Source organism: Natrix helvetica (genome assembly GCF_964273705.1).
Source record: "Natrix helvetica genome assembly, chromosome: 3".
Taxonomy (NCBI): domain Eukaryota; kingdom Metazoa; phylum Chordata; class Lepidosauria; order Squamata; family Natricidae; genus Natrix; species Natrix helvetica.
Genome location: NC_138549.1, coordinates 139,953,173 through 139,974,420, shown reverse-complemented (window position 1 = coordinate 139,974,420; position 21,248 = coordinate 139,953,173). Strand labels below are relative to the sequence as shown.

The following is a 21,248-nucleotide window of genomic DNA, read 5'->3' as shown; positions in this document are numbered from 1 at the left end:
TTAAATATGTTCCTGTTGTTTTATGCATCATGCTCAGGTATCCCTGTAGAGCAGTGTTTCTCAAACTTGGCGACTTTAAGTCCTGTGGACTTCAACTCCCAGAATTCCCCAGCCAGCTATGCTGGCTGGGGGATTCTGGGAGTTGAAGTCCACAGGACTTAAAGTCGCCAAGTTTGAGGAACACTGCTGTAGAGGATTCTGGCTGATGGGAGATTGTAGTCTTGGAGTATAAGTAACTGCCAAGGGTGCAGGGAGGCTGGGACTGGGTTTTAGTGGCTGTGGTTTCTCGGAACAACAAGACGAGGCTCTTTTGCGCTTTGCTGGTGGGCCGGGCCAGGCTTTGTTCTGGGAATACGTACAAAAGAACTCACTCCAACTCTTCATCCTTCATCAGAAGGTGTCCTCCAAAGCTTTTTTATGGTGTCAGATGATCATCCTGACAAGGGACTAATTCAATTCAATGCTGTTCTGCATATGGAATGTCTCACCAGAGAGGCTTGTCTGGTACTAACTTCAATATTATCTTTGCAAAGTTGTTATCATCTAAGCAAAGTTTCTTTTAAAAAATTCCTTAGATATTATGGCACATTGTAAATATCCTTTATTTTGCTTTCTGTTTTTCATGGCATCGCTGATTTTATAGCTGCTGTTTATGTCATTTTGAACTGTTCATGTATTGAATTTTTACTCTATTTGTTTTCAACATGTTCATTTATATTCACTGTGTAGTTAATCTCAGCCATATGTCAGCCACTTCTGTTCTGCCTGCTACATCTTCTTTCTGGACTGTCTTCAAGCTAAAGGTGTAAATATAGATTTTGGGTGTATAAATAAATTAGCAGATACTTGTTTGACATTTTACAGTGGGACTTATTTCCCCAGAAATGATAGTAGAAGACTATCATGACTTGAATATACAAGATGGACTATTTTTAGATACTACATCAGTATTTTGTTCTTTTTATGTCATGAACAGCTCAGAAAAAGTGAGCATTCTTCTGGATAATTTCATTTATGTATATAGTTTCAATGTCTTCTAGATGTGTTGGTCTGGACAAATGATCAAGTAATACACTGGATTCAATCCATTGGACTTAGAGAATATGCCAACAACATCATTGAAAGTGGAGTCCATGGTGCACTTATTGCTCTGGATGAAAATTTTGATTATAATAGCCTGGCACTTATTTTACAAATTCCCACTCAGAATACTCAGGTAGGAAAAAATGTTTGCACCATTTCTTACAGAGTTGATGGTAATTTCTCATATAATTAATAAACCTTCTGTCCTTTATGAAGAACATCTTCCTTGGATTTTTAATCTAACACTATTAAATTAAAACAGAAATGATACAATAAAAATTACTTTGTTGTGCTATAAGTTATTACACATTTCTTCCTCTTAAGGGTAACCAGTGTCTATGAGACTGAAAGTTTATCTTACTGTTCATTTCAAATCTGTCTATGAAATCCTTTTTCTGTATTTCTATATCGTTATGAGAACTGAACCAACCAGAGTTCTGATTTTCAGAATTTTAGGATATGGATAAATGCATCTTTTTTTAAACACTCACAAAGGCATTTTGTATTGTTATTTTCACAAACAGAATGCTGAACTAGACGGAGGCAATTGATTTGCCTACCAGGAGTGATAAGCTTCTAGTTTGTGAGATCTAATATATTTGCACTAAGTTCTACCAACAGGAGGAATTAAGCTAAAAATGAAAGAGTGAAATCAAATGCAGTAAAAATACACTAGTTGGAGCTAGTCGTCTCCCATAACTGCTATGCCGTATATTAGAGTTATGCAAATAGATATATAGAAACCTACCCCTATGTTACTAGGGGAATCTTGCTGGTCTACCAAAAAGTATGAAGAGATCTACTATGAATTTGTCTTCTGATTTGGTTCTGCTAATAAACAATTTACATTAGTAGTTTTATTTGCCTAGATTGCTTCTATTGCATTATTTGATGTTGTTTACAGGCACGACAGGTGATGGAGAGAGAATTTAATAATCTTCTTGCCTTGGGTACTGACAGACGACTTGATGATGTGAGTATAAAGTGCTTCCTAAAAAAGGATACGAATTTAAGAAATATTGTGCTTATACTATCAGTTAGGAAGCACACCTGACGGCCGTATCAGGTTCACCTGGTATGCCAGTTGCGCCCCTTCCTGAATCGGGATGCCCTGTGCACAGTCACTCATGCCCTTGTCCTTTCTCGCCTGGACTACTGTAACACTCTCTACATGGGGCTGCCCTTGAAGAGCACCTGGAGGATTCAGCTGGTCCAGAATGCGGCTGCGTGGGTTGTCATGGGGGTACCTAGGTGCGCCCATGTTACACCCCTTTTAGGCGGCCTGCACTGGTTGCCGGTTGTTTTCCGGGTGCAATTCAAGGTGTTAATTATGATCTTTAAAGTGCTCCATGCTTAGGCCCAGGGTACTTACGAGACCACCTACTGCCACTGGTAGCCTCCCACCGTCCAGTACGTCCCACAGAGTTGGCCTCCTCAGGATGCCGTCGGCCAGGCAGTGTCGGCTGGCCACCCCCAGGGGGAGAGCCTTCTCTGTGGGAGCACCTTCCCTTTGGAATGAGCTGCCCCCGGAGCTTCGCATAATTCTCGACCTCCAGTCCTTCCGGCATGCCCTAAAAAGTTGGCTTTTCCAGCAAGCCGGCGTGGCCTGAATAAAATAAATTATTAATTTTACTTATTATTTTTAATTTAATTTCTAAATCTCATTGTAAATGTCTATTGGGTTTTTTGGATAGTCTACTTAATCTTTCTTTTAACTTTTGTAATATGTGTTTTTATGTTGTGCGCCACCCTGAGTCCTTTGGGAGAAGGGCGGCATATAAGTCCAATAAACCTAAACCTAAACCTAAACTGGAGATCTGGAAATAGAACTGGTATTGTAGTGATATTCTGGGAGGTTCACTATGATGTTCAGTGATGTGGAGGAAAAATAGAAGTGGGCACTTCCACATTGCAAACATGCATGGGGTGAGAGAGGTATTATCAAATTCGGTGGTAGGGCAAGAATTGAGATGGAAGCCATTTTATTTCTTGAGAGAGAAAGCTTTAGGATTAGCAGAACATATGCTATTTTCTCTTCTTTTAGATGTGCGAGGGACAGTCACTTGTCAAAAATAATTCCAGCAATCTTGTTTTTAAAGAAATGCATATATAACAACCCTGTGTAGATCATCTAATTTAGGTTAATTTAAACACTTGAACAGAGCTAATCTAAAACAGTGTTTTTCAATTTTGGCAACTTTAAGCTGTGTTAAGGTGACTTCAGTTCCTCAAATTCCCCAGCCAACATTGTAACAAATTCTGTTATACAAAATTACATTTTCTGTATGATAGCATCAACTCCTAAAAAGTAGTAAGAATGATATATGTTCCTAAATTCCTCTGGGCAAAGATCTGAAGATCTTTGGAAATACTGCTATCTTCAGCTGCAAGTAGAATACCTCTTTGTCATTTTCTATTTCCATTACAGGTAGTCCACAAGTTTACTACTATTTGTTCAGTTAGCATTCAAAGTTAATGATGGCACTTAACAAAGGGACTTACGGCTGGTTCTCAAAGTTCCAGCCGTTGGCATGCCCCTATAGACACATGAACAAAATTTGGGCATCTAGTGACCAGTTGTAGCATCTCACATTACATAATAGCCATTTGTGACCTCCCCTGCTGGCTTCCCACAATGGCCAATGGTACACCAGCAGGGAAGAGTACAAGTTGCTTGAGTAAGTCTCTTTCCCTACACCTGGACATTCTTTGTTTGCATCCCTCCCTTCTTCCTCCGTCTTCCTCCCTTTGCTTGCATGCGCTAAATGATGTAACAACCACATCACTTAGCAATGACAATTCTAATCCCAACTGCAGGCATAATTTAAGGATTGCCTGTATTGCCACTGTAAGAGATAGTAGTGACAAACTGTGGGTCAGCCTGTTTCAATTTTTCATCCAACATCATGATTCCAAAGCATAGTGTTGCTAGATGTGACCATAGTCTTTAATCCACCAATACATACTTGTATACTGTGAATAATATTTGAAGACATTTCTGCTTCCTTTTTCTAATATGATGAGAGAAAAAGTTCAAAGGTTTTCTCAAAAAGAAAAAAAAAGATGTCTCCTGAGAAACCCAGTTCTACTTGAAACCCATGAATAATTTACCCAGTTCCAGTTTTTACAGGCTGTCCTAATCTTTGATCTCCTTCTGGAAATTGTATAGACTCCTGTGGTTACTCTGTGCGATGTATGATGTAAGTATCCTTTTCTTTATAGGGTGAAGACAAGACATTTCGGCGAACTCCTTCTTGGCGAAAACGTTTCCGCCCTCGAGACTTTCACAGTATCACCATGGTTAGTGGGTCAGCAGAAACCCTTCCTGCAGGTTTTCGAGTGACCTCTTTGGTGCCTCTGCCACCTCCTTCAGCACCACCGAAGAAAATGCCACCAGAAGGTATGGTAAAACTCTACTATTATTCATGAGACATGAATTACACCATTCTAAAAAATTAGATGATTCTCTGGATCCTGCATGGCGTGTATGGTATATTCTCTGTCGATATGAAGCCCAGTCCTATATTCTTTTAAGCATCAGCCTAACTACTAAATGAATATTTTGCATTGAATTTTTACCTCCAAAGCATTCAAGTTTTTATTTGAGTCCCTGGAACTTGATATTAATATAGCAGAGGTTTGACACAGACAAAAAATTAGAAGAATAATTAATGTTTGCTGAAAAATATTATCTGAATGCCACGCAGAGCATTTCCTTAGTTGCCTTAGTTGGGGTTAAGGAAAAAGCAACATATTTTATGAGAAGTTTGTAATACCAAAAAAAAATTACTGATTAGTTGCTAATATGTTCGCTGCGTTGGGTTGTTTGCAAAAATAATAAAGGCAGGATGCAAACAAATAAAGCCCAATTGCTACTAGACAAGATAGGAAGGAGGGAAGATCCTATGGGTCTACAGGGGTGTTAAACTGGCGGCCCAGGGCCAGATGTGTCACGTGCAGGCCACGCCCACCCCAGCTCCACGGACAAAAAAACATGATATGTTATATGACATCAATGTGACACGGCAAGTTTGACACCTGTGCTAATAGAGAATCAACATCTGAGACACCTTGTGGTGGAATTCAGTCATAAGTTTGATCTGTCTTTCTCTAAGATACTTTCTATTATTTTGATTATTAAAGTCATTCAATGTATTTTTACAAGGTATTTTATTGCAACTAAAAAATGAAGAATCCAAGAATCATTAAAAGATGGATAGGTCAGTATATAAAATCACGTTCAGTGGGTCCTAATGTATTCACATATTAATGGCCACTTGGAGGAGGACCGTATTAAAAAGTATCATCCTGCTTTCCAGATAGTAACTTCAGACTAAGTGATAAAATTATTTAACTCTAAACTAGATCTCGTTAGCCATTCGGGATCAGGTGGAGGACTGTGCTTAATAAAGTAGAGAAAACAGTCACCCTTGTCAGTAAAATATGGAAGTTTATAATACAAAAAAAATATTACTGATTAGTTGCTAATATGTTCGCTGCATTGGATTGTTTGCAAAAATAATAAAGGCAGGATGCAAACAAATAAAATATAAATAAAATATAAATATAATTAAAATATAGTATAAAAATATTTGAATTCTAAAATAATTTAGAATGAACAATTTCCATGGATGCCCTTTTCCATGATCATAAACTATGAAATTCATTTCACTATTTTTCAAGTTTATTAATAGCATTCCTTCACTGTTTTAAAATTTCTGTTACCATATCCTAAACTATTTGTTGGTGAGACCAGGATGATGTGTTTCATGGTTTCTAAGCTCATTGGATAATAATTTATTAAATATATATCTGCTAAGAAATTCACCTAAATTCCTAAATCCATAATAAGCTAAAATAGGCAGTCATCAAGAGGCAACCAAAATTTAATAATGAGCTTTGCATGAGAGCTTGTTGACCCCACTAATTGCATGCTTTTGTGTGCTGTACTAAATGGTTTGCAGTTGGTGCACCTGGGTCCCAAAGGCTGGAAACATCCACAGTCCGGACATATTCCTGCTGAAGTGCAATTTCCAGTGGGAATTGGCCAAAGCTCCAGGTAAGTTTAGAAACTAGGAAAGAGCAAGCACAGTCTTCATATTCTATAGAGGATCCAGAAAATAATGGATGAAACCAGAAGTTACTTGAAGTACAGGTAGTCCTCGACTGCAACTGTTCATTTAGCAACCGTTCGAAGTTACAACGGCACTGAAAAAAAATGACTTAGGACTGTTTTTCACACTTATTACTGTTACAGCGTCTCCTGGTCACGTGATCAAAATTCAAATGCTTGGCAATTGATTCATATTGATGATAGTTGCAGTGTCCCAGGTCTTTGCAACCTTCTGACAAACAAAGGCAATGGAGAAGCCAGATTGACTTAATTAACCCTAGCTTAACAATTGCAATGATTCACTTAACAACTTTGGCAAGAAAAGTTGTAATTGGGACAAAATTCACTTAACACCTGTCCTTCTTAGTAACAAAAATTTGGGGCTTGTGGTTGTAAGCCGAGGACTATCTCTACCAAATTCAGTTCTTACCTTCATGTTGCTAAACTCAGATTTTTTTTAACCTTTACTGGGTGTGGCTTAATCGACTTTATCTGTTAATAATCTGTTTAGTCCAGAGGTGGTATACAATAGGATCTGACCAGTTCTGGACAACCGGTAGCGGAAATTTTGAGTAGTTCGGAGAACCGGTAAATACCACTTCTGACTGGCCCCACCCCCATCTATTCTCTGCCTCCCAAGTCCCAGCTGATTGGGAGGAATGGAGATTTTGCAGTAACCTTCCCTTGGAGTGGAGTGGGAATTGTTTGTTTGTTTGTTTGTTTTATTGGATTTATATGCTGCCCTTCTCCCAAAGGACTCAGGGTGGCGTACAATGGAGATTTTACAGTATACTTCCCATGTCACGCCCACCAAGCCACGCCCACCAAGCCACATCACCCCCACCAAGCCACGCCCACAGAACCGTTAGTAAAAAAAATTGAATCCCACCACTGGTTTAGTCCATGTCTTCATATTTAAGTAGGGCACAAAACCAGTTTTCCTTACATTTAATTGTCAAGAGACAATATTAAGAAAAAAAGAAAGCACTTCACCTCCCACTAAGAAATCTTGTTATGTGACATGAGCCAGCAAAGAAATGATGAAAATAATTGACCTTTTTAGTTCCAGCTTCATCCCTTAAATGGATAAAATAATATTGGACTCCAAACAGTAGAAAGTATGGTTTAAAATGAGATTTTATTAGTTTTGATACGGATTCCTGTTCAATTGTAAAGCTTTCTGGACGTCTCCTGAGTTGCTCTCCTAAGTTTCTTGAAAAATAAATAAATAAATAAATAAATAATAAATAAATAAATAAATAAAAGAAATAAAATAAAGAAAAATGCTAATAGTATATGAGAGAATATAAACTATAACTCAAATTATACAGGAAAGAATACCCATCAAATGACTATAACAATGTCAATAACAATGACAGTATCCTAGAGTGAAATGCAATCTTTTCAAAACATTTATTAAAAGGAAACTGTATTTATTCAAAACCATTTTAATAATTACAACGTTTGCACTGAAGATCTATTTTATGGCATATCAATTATCACAGTAGAGCTTTTAGGCACCTTCTTCTATTCCAGATTATTGGGGATGTTTTCTCCACACAGCAGGGTACTGATCAACTTGGTTACATGCTATAAGAGATGCAAGTGACTGAAATGTCCACAAAATCTTAGTGGGTTATAATAACAAAGAGGAGGGAGCATTAGGAATGTGATGAATAGAGGCAGGGAAGGTCTCTGTGGAAGTGAAGATGACAGCTGTTGGATAAAGATAGCAAACTGTATCCCTTCCTCCCCAAGGCAACATCAACATTGATATTGATAACAGAGACAAAAACAGACTTGTCCTTGTTTATTGGGATTCTAGCTGCATCGCCCATTTCTTTGCTTGTGTTTGCCATTTATTTTGCAAGTTCTATGTTTATCAGTAGAGTATACATTCTGCCTCTTCAATAAAGGCCTAGTGATGTAATATGCCAGCTCCACTGTTTTGATAAATTCAGGCGTGGCAACCTTAATGGAATCATGTAACCTGGCAGAGGAAAAAATACATCAATCAGGAGATTCTCCCATATGTTCTCAGTAATGTGGGTCATTCACTTGAATCCAGTCCTTTGGGGATGCCTAGCCTGTCATCCTTTAGACATGGCCCTACTGAATAGCTACTGGAGGTGATGTGTGAGAACATAAAGTTAAATCAGTTTTTCTCGATATTCCTTTAAAATACTATAGGGGAGCTCTTTCCAGGCAGGTGCCCTTGAAATCTATTAGGACAAAACATGAAAGCATGCAGTTTTAAAAGCTGTGATCCTAATTCTACTGGAAAGTGCGTGGACACAGAAGGTGAAATGATTTTGTCAACAAACAGTACATATTTCAGGACAGCCTTAATTGCTGTTGTAAAGCAAAATTAGATTGCCAGTTCAGAATGAAAACAAACGCAAAACAAACTTCTCACAGTACAGTTTCCGTTCTTATTGAAGTTTAATTATCTCATTTTTTTCTGATCTTTTGCAGCACATTCCCACTATCTTTATGGTTATACGCTGGCTGCTTTCCGGGAGTAGGAGATTATGCCTGCTCCTTTAGCTCCAAAGAACAGAAGCTACTGGTCAATCCTTGTAGGCCTCATGGCCAGCAGAACTTTCTTCTTCCTGCTTGTATACAACCCTTTGATCTCCTGTTTGGTATCATTAAATCCCAATCAAATCTTTTCCCTTGGCTTTAAAGATACCCTCATTGAGAAAGAGAACAGGCTTCTCTGTCTCTAAGTCTGCACTATGTATGACACAATGATTTTGACTTAGGTTTGGTAAGAAGTGGGTGCACCTTAATGCTGGTCTGCAGCAGTTCCTGCACCATTGTCTGCCTGTGCTACACTCTGCCATTATGCCTGAGAGCAGCAGAAGCTGCTTGTTCCTACTGTACAGTTTGGACCTAATAAGACAATCACCAAGAAACAAGGCAAATGAAGATGGGAAAGCCCAGCTCTGAACTCTTCCTCAGGTGCATTGGGCTTCTGCTGGAGCTTCTCATCGCACCACAAGACCACGGAGAACATGGTCTTCAGTTAAGAAGTACCCAGGCTAGAAACAAAATGGACTGGTGCTTGATGGAGAGAAGGGAGAGGTTGGTTACCAAGCAAGTTTTGTATGGGCTTTTCTTAGATCCCATGTTCATGTATGGAAGAAAATTAAACCCGATGATGGGAAAGCAGAAGATGTTCTTGGACATCTCTGTTGGCTATACCAGGAATACTCTATCTTTTCCACATAGACAGACAGAAAAATCCCCTTTCCTTCTCTCTGCATCTACAGGTAGCCTGTGATCCCCACAAAATTTTAGCTGTTACTATTTCTCTCTCCTAGGGTAGGATCTGTTTGTCTCTTCATGATGCCTTTTGCCTTGTGTGCCCCCCTATTACTGATGTGGTATTTCTTGGTGGCTGGAATGCCATATATTCATACAGTGCTGTTTGAAAGTGCAATATCCAAGAGACTGTACAGTTGCAATGTCTTTTTTGGTGTACGACTTGCCTAATACAGTATTAAATATTTTTTTAATTTACAGAGTAAGTGATCCCTTTATATGAATAATCTCTTTCTTTTGTTATATTGGTACTGCATGGATTCCAAACCCTGCAAATAGGTCAGGAATGGGTGTATGTGTGTTCCAATAAATCTGATTTTAAAACAAGGCTGATTGATTCATACTTGTCTTCTACGTGAATGCAGCGTCTCTCCTCAGAATCATATCATGAATGTAGTCAAAGTGGAAGGTTTATCTCATTTACTTATTCCATTTGGAAGATTTATTCTCTCTCCCTCCCTCCCTCCCTCTCTCTCTCTCTCCTATCATCGCAGTATATAAAATTTATATAATTGCTTATCTTACTAATGTAAGAAATGTACAATAAAACCAACAAAACCATCTTAACTGTTAAAGCAATTAACATAAAATATAAATAAGATCACAAACGAAAATCTCATATATAATATAACCACATCGTGGCCTCTTTATTATCATGAGATCCCCAAGCCTGTTGGGGAAAAAAAAATCTGCCACACATGTTAAGAGATTTCTGGAAGGACAATAAAATTGGGGTGAATCTCACCTCAGGGGGAATCATGTTCCAAAGAATGGATTCCACAGCAGAAAAGGCTAATCTCCAGGTCCTGTTAGATGGATAGATTTAGCAGACAGGACCTGTAACATGCTCCTCCTGCTGCACCTGGTGTGATGGGTATTGTGGCTGAGGACAGACAGTCCCTTAAATGCTACATGGGGCTTTCTATAATTTCTCTGGCTGAGAGAGAGAATAAACATGGGCGTCACGGCTGGATACTGTTCATTATGCTGTTTTAAATTGGTCATGTTAATATATGAGCATTTTCCTTTAGCAATGAGTTATTCAGGCAAGATGAGCTCAGTGCTGTAAACGCAAAACACCTCTGTTGGGTGACCTGCACAGAACATTTTGTCTCTGTGGATGTGCTGACTTCTTTTGTCAATTTCACAACTATGTGCTATTTTTGTGGGTTTTTTACCAGTATACACTGCACACAAAGGGAATTGTATCCTAGACTACTAATAGTTGACACATGTTTCTGAATTAATGTTGAAAGCACATTTTGCAACATTACTTTTCAGTGTCTAGCTTGTCTTTATTGATTGATTTTGCTGAGTAAGAATATCCAATGTCCTGCCTTTTTTTCGTATGATTTAATGGCTAAAAATTATGCTGTAATTAGGCTAAAGCATCTCTCAATTTTAGCTTCAGGGAAGGAAATAAAGGAAATAACAGCATATGTCTATAACACTGCTGCGACATTACATTTAAAAAAATGAATAGCTAGTCATAGTATTTCCATGGCTCGCTTATACAGTATCATTTAAGAGAAATATGGGCTCAGAGGATTGCACTGAAAACAAAATGACCTCATGTTTTTCAAATAGCCTCAGAATGTAGAGGTTTCAAAATAAGAATCTAAAGTTGACTATACTGCTCATTATACAACTACATTGATCTATTTGTTAGATTCATATCCCACTTTTTCTTCAGGAATTCAAGGTGACATACATAACACCAGGGGTAAGAGTGAAAAATTTTAGAAACCGGTTGCTGGGTGGACGTAACCATGGCAGGGTGGCCTAGTCGGCTGGCTGCATCACAGCGGCAGGGGGGGGCATTTTCATCCTCCCCAGGCTCCAGAGGCATTCTTTGAGCCTCTGGGAGGGCAAAAACGGCATCCCCCGGGCTCTGGAGGCACTCTGGAATCCGGAAACGGGACTGTTGCCGGACTTCTGGTACTTCTGGTAGCCCCGTTTTTTGCCCTCCCAGAGCCTCCACACAGACCCTGCACTTACCTGACATGATGAACGGGCTGCATGGAGACATGGGAGGGGTGGGGTGAGGTGGGGTTGGTAGGGTCAGTGGTCCTTGTAACCACTGGTTTGAAATTGAAATTGAAGTTGAAATTTAATTTGTTAGCCGCACCCTCTCCGAAAGGACTCGGGGCGGCGTACAATAAAACACATACAATATACATATATATATACAATACATATACAAATACAAATAAACACATACACATACATGTACCTGGAGGAGGTAACACTCATAAAATATATATAAAAATAAAATTAAATAACTATTTAAAACACCCTCAGGTAGAATTACAAAATTTAAAAAACCCGTCAGGAGCAATAGGATAAAACTATGGTTGAGCCAGGCCAGCTAATTGGAAGAGGTGGGTCTTGAGCTTTACACGGAAGGAGCGGAGATCAGAGGTAATCCTGATATCAGGGGGGAGGTCATTCCACAGGGCTGGGCCCGCCACAGAGAAGGCTCTGCTTCTAGGCGCCGCCCCCCGACACTGTTTGGTGGACGGCACCTGGAGAAGTCCCTCTCTGTGTGAGCGAATTGGTCGTAGGGATGTATGGGGCAGGACGCGATCCCGCAGGTAACTAGGTCCTGTGCCATGGAGCGCTTTAAAGATCGTTATCAGAACCTTGAAATGCACCCGATAGACCACAGGAAGCCAGTGCAGCTCACGCAGGAGAGGTGTTACATGGGAGTACCTAGTACTCCCCATAATCACCCACGCGGCCGCATTCTGGACCAACTGCAGTCTCCGAGTGCATCTCAAGGGAAGCCCCATGTAGAGAGCATTGCAGTAGTCCAGGCGAGACGTCACCAGTGCATGAGTGACTGTGCGTAAGGCATCCCGGTCCAATAGGGGGCGCAATTGGCGCACCAGGCGAACCTGGTGGAACGCCCCCCTTGCCACGGCTATCACATGGTCATCCATGGACAGCTGGGCATCCAGGAGGACGCCCAAATTGCGCGCCCGCTCCACGGGGGCTAGCTGTACGCCCCCGATGGCCAGAGATGGAAACAACTGGTTGAACCGGGGGGCCGGAACCCACAGCCACTCCGTCTTGGAGGGGTTGAGTTTGAGTCGGTTGCCATCCATCCAGACCCGTACGGCTTCCAAGCACCGGGACATCACTTTGACGGCCTCGTTGGGGTGGTTCGGGGTGGAAATGTACAGCTGGGTATCATCAGCGTACAGATGATATCCCACCCTGAAACCACGAATGATCTCGCCCAGCGGCTTCATGTATGTGTTGAACAGGAGTGGCGAGAGGACCGACCCCTGTGGCACCCCACAAGTGAGGGGGCTTAGGGTCGACCTCTGCTCCCCTGCCAACACACGTTGCGTCCGGCCGGAGAGGTAGGAGCTGAACCACCGCAAAACGGTGCCCCGAACCCCCAACCCCTCCAGTCGGTGCAACAGGATACCATGGTCGATGGTATCAAATGGTTTGATGAACCAGATTAAAATTAACATCTGGTTTGCCTACACCGGTCCGATCTGGCTGAATCCCACCCCATCTTCCTCCATTTGCCCCTCCCCCCCAACAACCCAGTGATGTAGGTTGGAGTCTGGAGAGAGTGCCTGGCCCAAAGTTACAGAGTGAATTTTCATGAGAAAAATGGACTAATATTCTCTCATTAATTTTGTACGGTAATCAACAAGAAAATCAGTGCTATTGTTAGGCTGGCATCTCCATAGAACTGTCCTCCCTCCATGTTTTCTTTTTGCATATGTATGTTAATAATTAGAACAAATTAGCCTGGGGATGGGTCTAATAATTCGAGTCTCTTGTATACGTAGAGATTCATACCATTTGCTAAGTTTTGTATTGGCAAAGAAAAGTGGATGTATCAAATGTAGCACTGAAAGGGGAAGGAGGAGGGCTCAAAAGATATACAGAGAGTATAATTTGTATGAAATACACTTCTTTTTCAGGGAATATTTTTAGTACTTTCAAAAAGAAACCAAGAGAGCATTCCATGCCATCTCAAAATAAATTTAACCAAAGAAAAGCTTTATTTTTTTTAAAAATCTCACAATAAATTAGCAAAATACAAAAATGATAACTGCACACAATAAAAATAAAAAAGAGTGAGAAAGAGAAAACTTTAGCGGCAGCATTTTCTATAGTTTGTTGCCTGGAAATTGCAAACTAACTGCCAAAAGTAGTTGGTCGAATAGCATCTTTAAAACACACACATTTGCACACACCCAGAATAAAAAAAATAATTGGCCCCCAAAGGAACATTTCTAAAAACCGGGAAGGAAACACATTCTTCGTTAGCATGCTGTTCTGTTATTTCTTTCAACCTTAATTAGTGTTTGCAGTAATACATCAATGACATTGGACATACTATTCAGATCCATATTTTTCATTGAAGTCACAATATTCTTTTTGAAAACCAGGCAGAAGCTTAAATGAGTATGATTAGGCATCTCTCACTAGCTTGCCTAGGTTTGAGGGGTTACAAAACAAAAACAAAACCACTTTCAGGCATATGGAATTGGATAAGTGGGTTCATTTGTTATCTAGAACAGTTAGAATTGGGAAACAAAATGCCATTGTGTTAGCTGGGAACTCTTCCCTATTTGGAATATCATTCAGTATTAGTGAGAATAGAAATATCTCCTAATTATAAAGTTCTAGTATCCTGTTTCTTCTATTTTACAATGTGCTGGTAATGACTAAAATGAAGAGATGGCTACTGTTGGCTGCTACTTCAGTTCTGAGATCTCTCTTCCTGGAACGCAACAGCTACATCCTCTACCACAATACTATCCACAATTGAAGACAGAGAATGAAGATTGCGGTCTTCAGAAGAATCATCACTCAGCAAGTGATCTGTGGAAAACAAGGGAGTAATTTTAAGTGGAGAGCATTCTCTGAAAACCCAATTGCTACTAGACAAGATAGGAAGGAGGGAAGATCCTATGGGTCTACAGGGGTGTCAAACTGGCGGCCCACGGGCCAGATGTGTCATGTGCAAGCCACACCCACCCCAGCTCCACGGACAAAAAACATGATATGTTATCTGACATCAATGTGACACGGCGAGTTTGACACCTGTGCTAATAGAGAATCAAAATCTGAGACACCTTGTGATGGAATTCAGTCATACTTTTGATCTGTCTTTCTCTAAGATACTTTCTATCATTTTGATTATTAAAGTCATTCAATGTATTTTTACGAGGTATTTTATTGCAACTAAAAAATGAAGAATCCAAGAATTCTTAAAAGATGGATAGGCCAGTATATAAAATCACGTTCAGTGGCTCCTAATGTATTCACATATTAATGGCCACTTGGAGGAGAACCGTATTAAAAAGTATCATCCTGCTTTCCAGATAGTAACTTCAGACTAAGTGATAAAACTATTTAACTCTAAACTAGATCTCGTTAGCCATTCGGAATCAGGTGGAGGACTGTGCTTAATAAAGTAGAGCAAAGAGTCACCCTTGTCAGTAAAATATGGAAAAAATCATTTCTCCTTAGTTTCAAATCAGCTGGAGAGAGAAATATGTTGGACCACTGATAAAACATAAATATTGCAAATTATACTGGCAGTGTGATGAGATCTGGGCTTGGTCATTGACAATGTTCAAATACAATATTACTTATTGGAGTTTTGTGTTTTTTTGTTGACTTGACATGAAGAGATTCAATTTATACACTTATTTCTTAATATTTACATTGTATCAAAATCAATTTAAATAAACTTTCTTAGCAATAACAATAGCACTTAGGCTTATATGCCACTCCATAGTCCTTTACAGCACTCTCTGCGCAGTTTACAATGCCAGCATATTTGTCCCAATAATTTGGGTCCTCATTTTACCAACCTTGGAAGGATGGAAGGCTAAGTCAACCTTGAGCCCGTCAGGATTGAATTCCAGACTGTTGGCAGATTTAGCCTGCAATACTGCATTCTAACCACTGCGCCACCAGGACTCCTTGGGGATAAATATCACAGATAAAGCAGTTCCTTTTTTAAGGAGCTTATTTTAAAATCTAAATTGGTGAATTTCTGTTGCTTTTCAGAAACTACATAATTCCAATCATCAAGAAGAATCTCCAGGTTTCACACACAACACTTGCTTGCTTCTAAAAAAGCACAGTTGCCAACAATCTCCTTCACAATTCAGAATTTATTGCTATTTCTTAAGAAACACAAAAGCTTTATCATTGCACGATTTTTTTCCAGTCTGTAGTCCCATGGAAACAGTATCAAAATGTGCATATATTAAAATGTACAGGAACGGAAGTTGGCAGAGAGTTTAATTTCAAATAAGAATGGTCAAGATTTTGGGATTTGGATTTGGATACCTGTACCCAACCTACCTGTAGAATGAGTGCTGAACTCTAAATGAGTGCTCCACTCTGGACTGCATGAGGTGCTACTAGATCCATGGTCACTTGGCACCTGGAATCAGAAGATGAAGATATTTGGAATTGAATCTAAGTTCTTCACTGATTGTATCCTCCTTGCATTCTCTTTTGTGCTAGATTAAACAGATCATTTTTATTGCTTTCTTTTCCTACCATTGCTTTTTGTTCTCCCCAAATATATTTTGTTAGGCATCATCTGTCACCTGTTCAAAATCTTAATCCACAATGAAAACGCTGATGAATCTACCTTGAAGACGATATTATTGAAACAGAGTAAAACAGTTATTATAACAAAATATATGATAGAGGGGAAATAGAGCAACAATAGTTTCATCAACTACTAGACCAAAGGTTTCAAAAATGAAAAAATGGTTTCAGTATATGCTCCCCCCACCACCCCTGTGTTGAATATGAATGGCAGAAAGGCCTTAGAGAAGAACCCAAACTAAAATGTAACTGGGCTCAAAAATTTTCAACATAGCTTAGCGCTTTTTCTTTATCTTGGAGTTATTCCCTACCGCTTCTTGTTTTTTGGTAGCTATTGTTGACCCTAGCTCCGTGATGGCGAACCTATGGCACGCGTGCCACAAGTGGCACATGAAGCCATTTGTCAGGGCACGCGAGGCGCTGCCCTGTCAGCTGGCCAGCGCGCGCGCGCACTGGCCAGCTGAGTTCACCTTTTTAAAAGCTATTTTTCGCCTTCCCCAGGCTCCAGAGGCTTTATAGGAGCCTGGGGAGGGCGAAAAGAGCCTCCCCTGCCCCCGCAGAGGCTTCAGGGACCGTCCCTGAAGCCTTCGGAATGCTTAAAACGACCCTCCGAGCAACCCGGAAGTCACTTCCAGTTTGCTCGGAGGGTCGTTTTAAGTGCTCCGAAGGCATCAGGGAAGCCTCCGTACAGTCCCTGAAGCCTCCGGAGGGCCTCCCGGGGGTCAGGGGAGGCTCTTTTCCCCCTCCTCAGGCTCCTATAAAGCCCCTGGAGCCTGGGGAGGGCAAAAAAAATATGTAAAAATGGGGGGGGGTCACGCGTTGTGCGCACATGCGCACTGGGGGGGTTGCGCGTTGCATTATGGATGCGGCACGCCCACACTCGACCCCCCCGCACTCCCCCCACTTGTGGCACGCGAGCCAAAAAAGGTTCGCCATCACTGCCCTAGCTATTGTTCAAAATTGATAGCAAGACATGAGATTTACAGAATTATATTCACATATTATATCATTATATATAATACGTAACTATATATGATTTTTATATGTATCATTTGTACAATATTCACATGATGTGAGGTACATAATGAGGGAGCTGAGTATTAAACTGATTCTGAACATGTATATAAATGCAACTGGATCGCTAATGGGCAGATTCAATTAACTGTTTTAAAGTATGAATTTGGTCATACTTTACGTCATCAAAGATATTATTACTTCGTGAACTTAAGGTTCCAGCAACTGAGAGAACAATGAGATTTTCTAGATTTGATTGGTGTTGTACTTGTTAACCTGTACATTGTTTGAAATACATGTTATGACCAAGTATTAAGTGTTAATGGTGCAATAGCTTTTTCTTACATCTCTGTGTGTTTTAGCATGCAGCTGTTCCTCCCACCCACACCCACACCCACACCCCCACACCAGGTTTGGGTTTGTGTAGTATGGGAAGATGCAGTGAAAAGCAAATTTCCTGAAATAAAATGCTTTAGAAAAAGACAAGAGTTATTCTGGATTTTGAAATTAAATAAATACACCCAATTATTAAAGTTGGATGACTTGTCCAAGACAACCTGCTTAACTGTGCCAACTGAATCAGCAAGTAGTTTGTAAATATGGAAATATGCAAGAGGAAAATTGGGTCTACTGGCATAAAAGTGACATATAGCAGTGATCATCACTTATGAAATTTCTGCTAGCACATTCTTCTTGTTATTTAGAACAAATGTGGATGTGTTATTTGTATGGAGAATTTCCAAAGTAAAAAAAACAACAAATTATCTCCATCTAGTGCTAATAAATAGAATTACCCTCGGGGTTATCTGCAATCAGCTGAGTATTTTTTCTGGAAAAAAGTACCGGTAGGTTTTCTTCCAAAGATGTGGATATGTTGGGAAGGGGGGATGGAAAAAACATCTGTATGATGTTAAAGTTCCATTAATTCTATCCTTAAAAAAATCAAGATGACAGATAAGAGTGAATAGAAAGAAAAAGTTACAAATCTTGAATATTTTATTGTAATTTCAAGCAGCTGCTAATGTAATTTCAATAGCTTTGATAGCAACTCTACTCTTTGTGAGATTTTATCTCTCTCAAACACACATTTCTCTCATTCTCTCAAATATACATACATTCCTGATTTTCTTAATCTAATTATTAGAAAAACTTTGTTTCTGGCATGCTCATGTATTGAAAGGGCACTAGAAAAATATGGAAAGCTGAAGTCACAAGATAAATTCTGTTACTGAACCCCGACATTCAGGCATCTGCTCCTCTTTTATTTTTCTTCCTTTTGGATTGATACTTCAGGTTGGTATCCAAATGTCTGTGGGTGTTTTTAAATGGAAATGTCTAGGAACCCACTTGAACTTAGCAAATGTCAGCTCCCACCACTCATCCTATCGCTCTATTTTGGCGCATTCAGCTTGATCCTGAATGTAATCTGTTGAATGTAACATTACCCATCAGTCACTTCTGTTTTAATCATTGCCCCCTTTTTTGTGCTTACCTTGAAAAATACATCTAGGTGAAGTAGCGTACTTTCTCTAGGCAACTGAAGTATTGTAAAATGTATTTGATCATTGTGGGGTTGTTTAATTTACTATAGTTCTTCCACATTTTTGCAGTGGAGTTAGTAATTTATGGGTTCAGGCAATTTAAATGAGAAGTCCTGAAAAGTTACAAATTAATTTACAAGGATACAGTGTAAAAATACACATGATTGCCCAACAACCGCCCACTAATGATGTACGTTTAACAACACACACATTTAACAATGCTATATTAAAATAAAATTCATTCTTCTTCTTCTGGATATATAATCTTCCAGTTTATACAGGCCTTTCTGAACCAGTATTGAGTTGCCTGTATGCTTGTTAATTGATCAGATATGTTAATGAACATGGTTTTCTTATTACTTATAGTGTATAACAAAAAAATGTTATAATTTATGTGCTGGTCAGTTTTAAGGAATGTTGGTTTATTACAATGGTATCATTTAGGATAATGTGAGTTCTCTTGCGAACTGCTGTGGGCTTCTTTGGAAAAAAAAACTCCTTTAGGATACGACTAAGTAATAAATGAGACTGTGGGATTGCTTGGTTGTGCTTTGAGTCAGGTTATTCTGTTCATAGGCTCATAGAAATGTAATCATGCTGGATCAGATTATTTATTTATTTATTTACAAGAAATGAGTTTGTGTGGCAAAAGCAAACAATAAAAACAATAAACTAGTCAAACATAGATTTTTTGTCTTTTAAAAAAGGGGGATGATTAGTCTTTCTAACCGAGAATGGTTGATGTTGTATAGTTCTCCATAGGAATCATTTTAACCTCAGTAGAGTTACTCAGTAGTGAGTATTGGGTATTGGTAATGCCAATATTTTAAAGCTGGCATTCCTAAAAACATAAGAGCCCTTTTGGATGAGTCCAAAGGCCCTTTTGGTGCCAGAGTCTGCTCAATACAATGACCAAACATTGCCACTACCAGAAACTGCCAATAAAGAAACATTGCCTGTGATTCAAGATAGTTACATCACTAGCCTCCATAACTTTATCTCGTCCACTTTTAGAGCTACATAAATGACAGTCATCATCTCATCAACTGTATGTGCTAAAGTATTATGACCAGTGTGAATTCTGAACATACTGTAGCCTGCCTACAGTACTGTGGCCTGCCCAATAGTTGGAAGGGCTCCTATTGCTGTGAGTTCTGTTTCCCTGTAGATAATTGTTTGAACCCACCCCTGGCACTTACCACTGGCTGGCTGATGGCATTACAGAAGCGTAGTTCCGGTTGGTCCCGTTCCTGTTGATTGAGGGTAGTGAGCAGAGCTTGCAAGCGCTCAATGTATTGGATGGCACTGCGCAAGATCTCCACCTTGGGAAGCCGCTGGTTTGGGTTTAATAAAGTGCTCCGTTTCAAAGCTTCAAAGGCTTCGTTGACTTTCTTCAGACGGCGCTTCTCTCTGAGGGTGGCCGCACGGCGCCTATCAATGGACACACTTTTCCTCTTGCACACTTTGCATGCCCAAGGTAGACACTGGCCGGGACTATGGTCTGCCACAACTGAGACTTTTTCTTCTATACCTGCCCGGCCATCAGGACAAAGCGTCATGGCCGTTCGGTCTTGGTAGGCAGCCTGTTCGTAGTTGTGTAAATGTGGGCTCAGGTAGTTTTCCCCATCATAGAACCGGTCTGAAAAAATGTATGGGTTGGTCTCTAGGAGTTCCATAGCGAGCGTCTGGCCAAGCAGAGTCTGTGTTGGGGAATGAAACTCTGGCTCCTCACACCAACTGCTTGGTGGCATTTAAACCCCGTGTGGGCATTAAATCACAGAGATAAATATAGCAAATCTCTAGGAAACCTGAGCTTGCCCTAAGCTGCTGCTTCACATCAAAACTTGTCCATCTGATTTCATGTACTCTCCCTATGGGGATTAGTTGGCTGCTTGGGGCAGTGTTGTGGCTGAAAGGGGGGCTGGAGGGGGTGAATGGATGAAGGAACTGGCATGTGCTCCAGAGAAGCCCAGCCGCCTCTCCAACAACAGTCCCTTGGATTTATTTTCACTTGCGCTCCTGCAATGATATTGATGATCAGTTGCTGAGCTGGCCGCTCTGTGCAACATTCCTTTCTCATCTGCTCCTTTCAGTTATTGCTTCCTGCCAGTCCTAAAGCTTCCTAGAGTCTGGGGGAAGAAGAGTGCCAGGACAGGCACAAAGGTGAGCCCAGAGCATTTCCTGAAAGGAAGATTCACCTCTCAACCTCTTTCTTGGAGCAGGTGACACAATTTGGCTGGACTCTTCTAAACTGCACAAGCACTGCAGCTCCATGCTGGAGATGTTTGACCACTGATTTATTGACCCCCATGCAATCAGTAGTGTAAACATACTCTACCCATAAAATGGAGGAACAGTTCATCAGATCATTCCTTCCTTAGCATCTTGAAATGGGATTACTGTGAGGGGCTCTTCATACAGAGACTGGGGAGTTGTTGTTAGTTGCGAGGTCATCTCCGACCCATCGCAGCCACATGGACAACCTTCGTCCAGGCCTTCCTATCCTCTACCATCCTCTGGAGTCCATTTAAGCTCATGCCTACTGCTTCAGTGACTCCACCCAG

The 21,248-nt window shown here is 40.2% G+C and overlaps 2 protein-coding genes across 6 annotated transcripts in view; one reads left to right on the top strand and one right to left on the bottom strand.

Moving 5' to 3' along the window:
• PPFIA4 (PTPRF interacting protein alpha 4) overlaps positions 1-9,850 on the top strand; it is a 125,072-nt gene extending 115,222 nt beyond the window's left edge. For 3 of the 5 annotated variants that reach the window (XM_081947492.1, XM_081947489.1, XM_081947490.1), the window contains 5 exons: positions 1,041-1,216; positions 1,988-2,056; positions 4,306-4,483; positions 6,048-6,142; positions 8,672-9,850. In XM_081947492.1, the coding sequence (XP_081803618.1) occupies positions 1,041-1,216; positions 1,988-2,056; positions 4,306-4,483; positions 6,048-6,106 (482 nt within the window). In that variant the 3' untranslated portion in view covers positions 6,107-6,142; positions 8,672-9,850. The remainder of the gene's footprint in view (positions 1-1,040; positions 1,217-1,987; positions 2,057-4,305; positions 4,484-6,047; positions 6,143-8,671) is intronic. The other 2 variants (XM_081947493.1, XM_081947491.1) reach the window with 1 other exon arrangement.
• A 3,672-nt stretch (positions 9,851-13,522) lies between these two features.
• On the bottom strand, positions 13,523-20,435 carry MYOG (myogenin; the record flags this gene model as incomplete). The annotated part of the gene is made up of 3 exons (XM_081949239.1): positions 13,523-14,377; positions 15,875-15,956; positions 19,884-20,435. The coding sequence occupies 3 exons, from the start codon at positions 20,433-20,435 to the stop codon at positions 14,256-14,258; spliced, it is 756 nt and encodes a 251-aa protein (XP_081805365.1). The 3' UTR covers positions 13,523-14,255.
• Positions 20,436-21,248: the final 813 nt, after the last annotated feature.